General features: G+C 35.7%; 1 protein-coding gene and 1 long non-coding RNA gene across 2 annotated transcripts in view; both read right to left on the bottom strand.

Annotated features, from left to right (window-relative positions):
* The window catches only part of ABHD12B (abhydrolase domain containing 12B), a 37,406-nt gene that overhangs the window by 15,492 nt on the left and 17,730 nt on the right, over positions 1–4,184 (bottom strand). Inside the window, exons 4-5 of the mRNA XM_069082344.1 lie at positions 2,332–2,451; positions 1,497–1,527 (exon numbers count right to left, since the gene is read on the bottom strand). Coding sequence (XP_068938445.1) covers positions 1,497–1,527; positions 2,332–2,451 — 151 coding nt within the window. The remainder of the gene's footprint in view (positions 1–1,496; positions 1,528–2,331; positions 2,452–4,184) is intronic.
* Positions 54–1,490, bottom strand: LOC138156866 (uncharacterized). The gene is made up of 2 exons (XR_011167237.1): positions 1,095–1,490; positions 54–762 (listed from the first exon to the last, which is right to left on the bottom strand). It is a non-coding gene; the product is annotated as an uncharacterized lncRNA (long non-coding RNA).

Genomic DNA, 4,184 nt, shown 5'->3' with positions numbered 1-4,184 from the left:
TGCTACTGTAGTGAAGGTGATCCCCTGCACTACAGTAGCAATCTCAATAGGGCTTATTTTCGGGGGAGGGCTTATTTTAGAGGAATCTTACACAGTGAGGGGAGGGCTTATTTTTGGGATAGGTCTTATTATCGGGGAAACACTGTAGTAAGTAGCAGATCCTTAGTAGCAGATTTTAAAGGGCCTCACACCATAGTTCAGAAATATCTCTCCAAAAGTGACTATGTAATTCTAGAAATAAATCAGCTTTTTACCAGGCTTCCTGAACACCTTCCCAAAAGAAACCTTGTGCCTTATGTTTGTAAGCACATGGTATTTTCAGACTCATGACACTTCTTGTCTTTCCCTAATCTTAAAAGGGTACTTTTTAAAGCTTATAAATGCCACATGAGATAGGAATTTTAAGAAAAATCTTAACCATTGTTTTAAAGGGCACACTTCCAGGTTCCTTTTCTAAACTGCCCTTTAGAGATGAATGAGAGGAGAAATTTGACTGAATTGTGGGATGGTGAAGAGCTGTATGTGATGTAGTGACCTAAGAGCTGTGCTAATCCTAGTTCTTACATTAATCAGTCCGCAACTCTGAAAAAAAATCTTTATCCTTTCAGGTTTTTGTGTTTCCTATATGTAAAAAAAAATGCTGTAGTCTTACTTCTGTATCTAGTTAATTTTTAAAATCCTAGTTTTATTTAATAACAAGGAACTGATTTTCTTATTTTTTGTGTTCTGGAAAGCAGCTTATTCATTCAACGGATTTTTTTCCTAGACAAAATGAAAATAAATTTGAGTAGAAAAATCAGTTAGTGAATTCCATAAATAGATTGCCCAACTAGAACACAGGAGAAGTTAGATATCTAACTCAACTTGTCCACCTAGCTGTGTGTCAGATGCTGACAAACCAGAAGCCTGACATACTTTTAAACTGAAATAAAACTAGGGGATTTCCCAACAACTGAGGTTATCTGGAATATTAGGAAAGAGGAAGAAGATGATTTCATCACTTTAGCTTCATGAAGCATAATGGAGCTGAGACCAATGCCTGACAATACAATTCAAAGGATCTCATTTATAGAAATATAGAAAATTGCACCTACTTTCTCAGACACCATCTTCTTCTTTCCAATATTCTATGAAGTCAAATAAAATTCATATCTTTTCCATCTTGCCAAAAGGGACTCAAAGTATGATGAACTAACTCATGGGATTCTTCTGTGACCTTAAGATGAAACAACCCTCAATTTGTAACACACACACACACACACACACACACACACACACACACATATTTATTCTGTTCCAAAGAAAATGAAAGGTAGTAACATTGCTTCCAACCACATAGATGTCTTGGGCATATATCTGTGCTCCAATGGCCCTTGCAAGATAAGTAGTAATACAAATTATCATTCTGAAGTTACCAGTCGCTGAATTGGATATTTGAGGGAGGCAGCAGAAGAAAGAATTCTCAAAAGAATAGCTTGAGGCCTACCCAAACATACCTTCAAAAGCTTAATTCTGTGATGCGATGCCCTGTAGAAGAGATTTTTTTAATGAGAATTTGGAAATATATGTGCAAGTCAGTTTATAATATTAGATTGCCCTCTTGTCATCATATGACTCATTTGTAACTTTCATGTGACTTAATATGTATAATGGGTGTCAAATTTCTTGCCTTCTCAATGGGTCAGAGAGGGGCCTTAAGAAGAAAATTTAGAACTGAAAGTAATTTTTTTAATTTAAAAAGGAATAACAGCATCAAGCCTCAAACTTTCTCAGACACCATCTTCTTCTGTCCAATGTTCTATGAAGTCAAATAAAATTCATGTCTTTTCCATCTTGCCAAAAGGGCCTCAAAGGATTGTGAACAAACTCATGGGATTTTTCTGTGACCTTAAGATGAAACAACTTCTACTGTTCTATATAGTACAGATACTCAGTAAGTGTTTGTTAACTTAAAAGTTTATTATTATGTTCTTTCATTTTATATGAACTATGACCTTTTAAGATTAGGATCATCCTGTCAAATAAGGACCCCCTCTGTAAAAGAACACCCAAATTTAAAACAGAATACTACTTTGCAATCCAAACTGACCATTTCTTTGTTCCTTGCAACAAGTAAGAACTAAATCTCTCATATCCATGATTTTTCCCTGTTCTCTTCCTTAAAATGCAATAATCTCCCATGATATACCTTCAGATTTAAACAAGAAGAAGTAGTGTGATAGGATATGCTTACAGAGTTTAAAATGAAACCAGCTAAAACAATGGTAACTTCTTATTTTTCCCAAGGTTGAAATTATTTCAAAAAATGCTATCTGAGGGCAGGATACTGACCTATTTTCTGCACTACCATGGAGATAAACTATAATTGGGTTGCCATCTTGAAGACTTTTCTCATACCAGCTCCGGTCCTTCCCTTTTGCTTCTTTTCCCCTGCTTTCAGGGACTGTATGCCTGAAAAGCAAAGATGAGACATTAACAAATATTTACACGTAGACTTCCCTCTCTCAGCCTTATCAAATAATTTATTTCTCCTCTTTTTTCCACTATCTTCTGTAGCATTTTTAATCCCTTATATCTACCCTATGCAGAAATAAATGGAAAGCGAAAACTGAAATAAGAACATAGCTACATCAAGGGAAACATCAAGGAGAGAACGTAAAGACTAGTTTTTACAGGAAAAAATAGTGCATTCAACATTAATTAAATACCTACTTATACAGAGCAATGTGCTAGACACTAAAGTCAATTGTAACATAAAACTAAGTTTGAAGCTTGCTATAGTTACTCAAACATTATTAATGATAGGTAAACCAAAGCCTGTACACTGGCTCTCTGAACCTCATTTCACTGACAAGGCATGGCAGGCTCTTAAAAACTCTAGAGTAAACTATAAAAACCCAGATAGCTGAAATGCAAATTGAAGGCACATCATAGAAACAAAAACAGATAAAATACCATTAAAAAGCAGAGAGTGGAAATTTACTCAAACAGAATTTGAGATTAATACAAGATAAAAGTAAATTGATGTTGATGTTAATACCAAAGTAAAATCAAAGGAGATTCAAATCCAAAGCAAAATCTCTTAAAACAAAGCAAAATTGGTAACGTGAAATTTACACTGAAGTTTTTCACAAAATGACAAATTTGCTAACCCCCAGGTTAATCAATTTGTATGTCTCCATGACTGTGGTTCAATGAACCCCATAACCAGAGTCCTATAACTTCAGTGTTCTCAAGGCCATTCTGGAGAGCCTACATCAATGTTTTATGCATCTCACATCCACATTGGGCATACTTCTTGTCAGACACTTCGTCTGCCAAAAAAAAAAAAACAAAACAACTCAACAATTACCTCTCCTCCCTTTAAGTTTACTTCAGCTTGTGCAGATTTTTATTGCTATTATCTATAGAATGCTTTGTCCATATTCTCCCATCTCCCTGGAAACTTCAGTACTTGGTTCATGATCTTCCCCTATTACTCCAACTCCTCCCTTTAAATACTCTGGGACTCCTCAGTTGCTTACTCTCTTAATTGTCCACATCCTCTGTATTTGGTCTCACTTAAATTATGTGCAATGCTATCGCCCACTCAATGAAATTTGGACCAAATCCTGAAATTCCTAGCTTCTGCTTTGATAAGATGCGTAAAATCATAGAATCTCAGCATTAGTAAGGACCTTAGAAAGCCATCTGATCTGATATTCTCATTTTATGAATAAGAAAGCTGGCACAACTAGGTGGCTCAGTAAATAGAGCACCGGTCCTGGAGTCAGGAGGATCTGAGTTCAAATCTGACATCAGACACTTAACACTTCCTAGCTGTGTGACCTTGGGCAAGTCACTTAACTATAATTGCCTGCCTCCCCCCCTAAAAAAATCAAAAGAAAAATGAATAAGAAAGCAGAAGGTCAAATAAGTGAAATGGCTTGGTTCATCCAGGTAGTGAGTATGGTAGTGTCAGGATACACATCTAGTACTTAGCACAGTGTATTACACATAGCAGGCATTACTAGGTTTTGTTATTTGTTGAGTTATGAGTTAATATCCCCACTTGCCTCACTATCTGCCCAGATACCTCTCAAACCCCAATCCAAGAAGAATCTTAAAGATAGATAGATAGATGATAGATAGATAGATAGATAGATAGATAGATAGATAGATAGATAGATAGATAGATAGATAGA

Source organism: Petaurus breviceps, unplaced genomic scaffold (genome assembly GCF_028583685.1).
Source record: "Petaurus breviceps papuanus isolate PSGF00001 unplaced genomic scaffold, PetGlider_PUasm1.0 164, whole genome shotgun sequence".
NCBI classification, from domain to species: Eukaryota; Metazoa; Chordata; class Mammalia; order Diprotodontia; family Petauridae; genus Petaurus; species Petaurus breviceps.
This window is presented reverse-complemented; position numbering and strand designations above follow the sequence as displayed.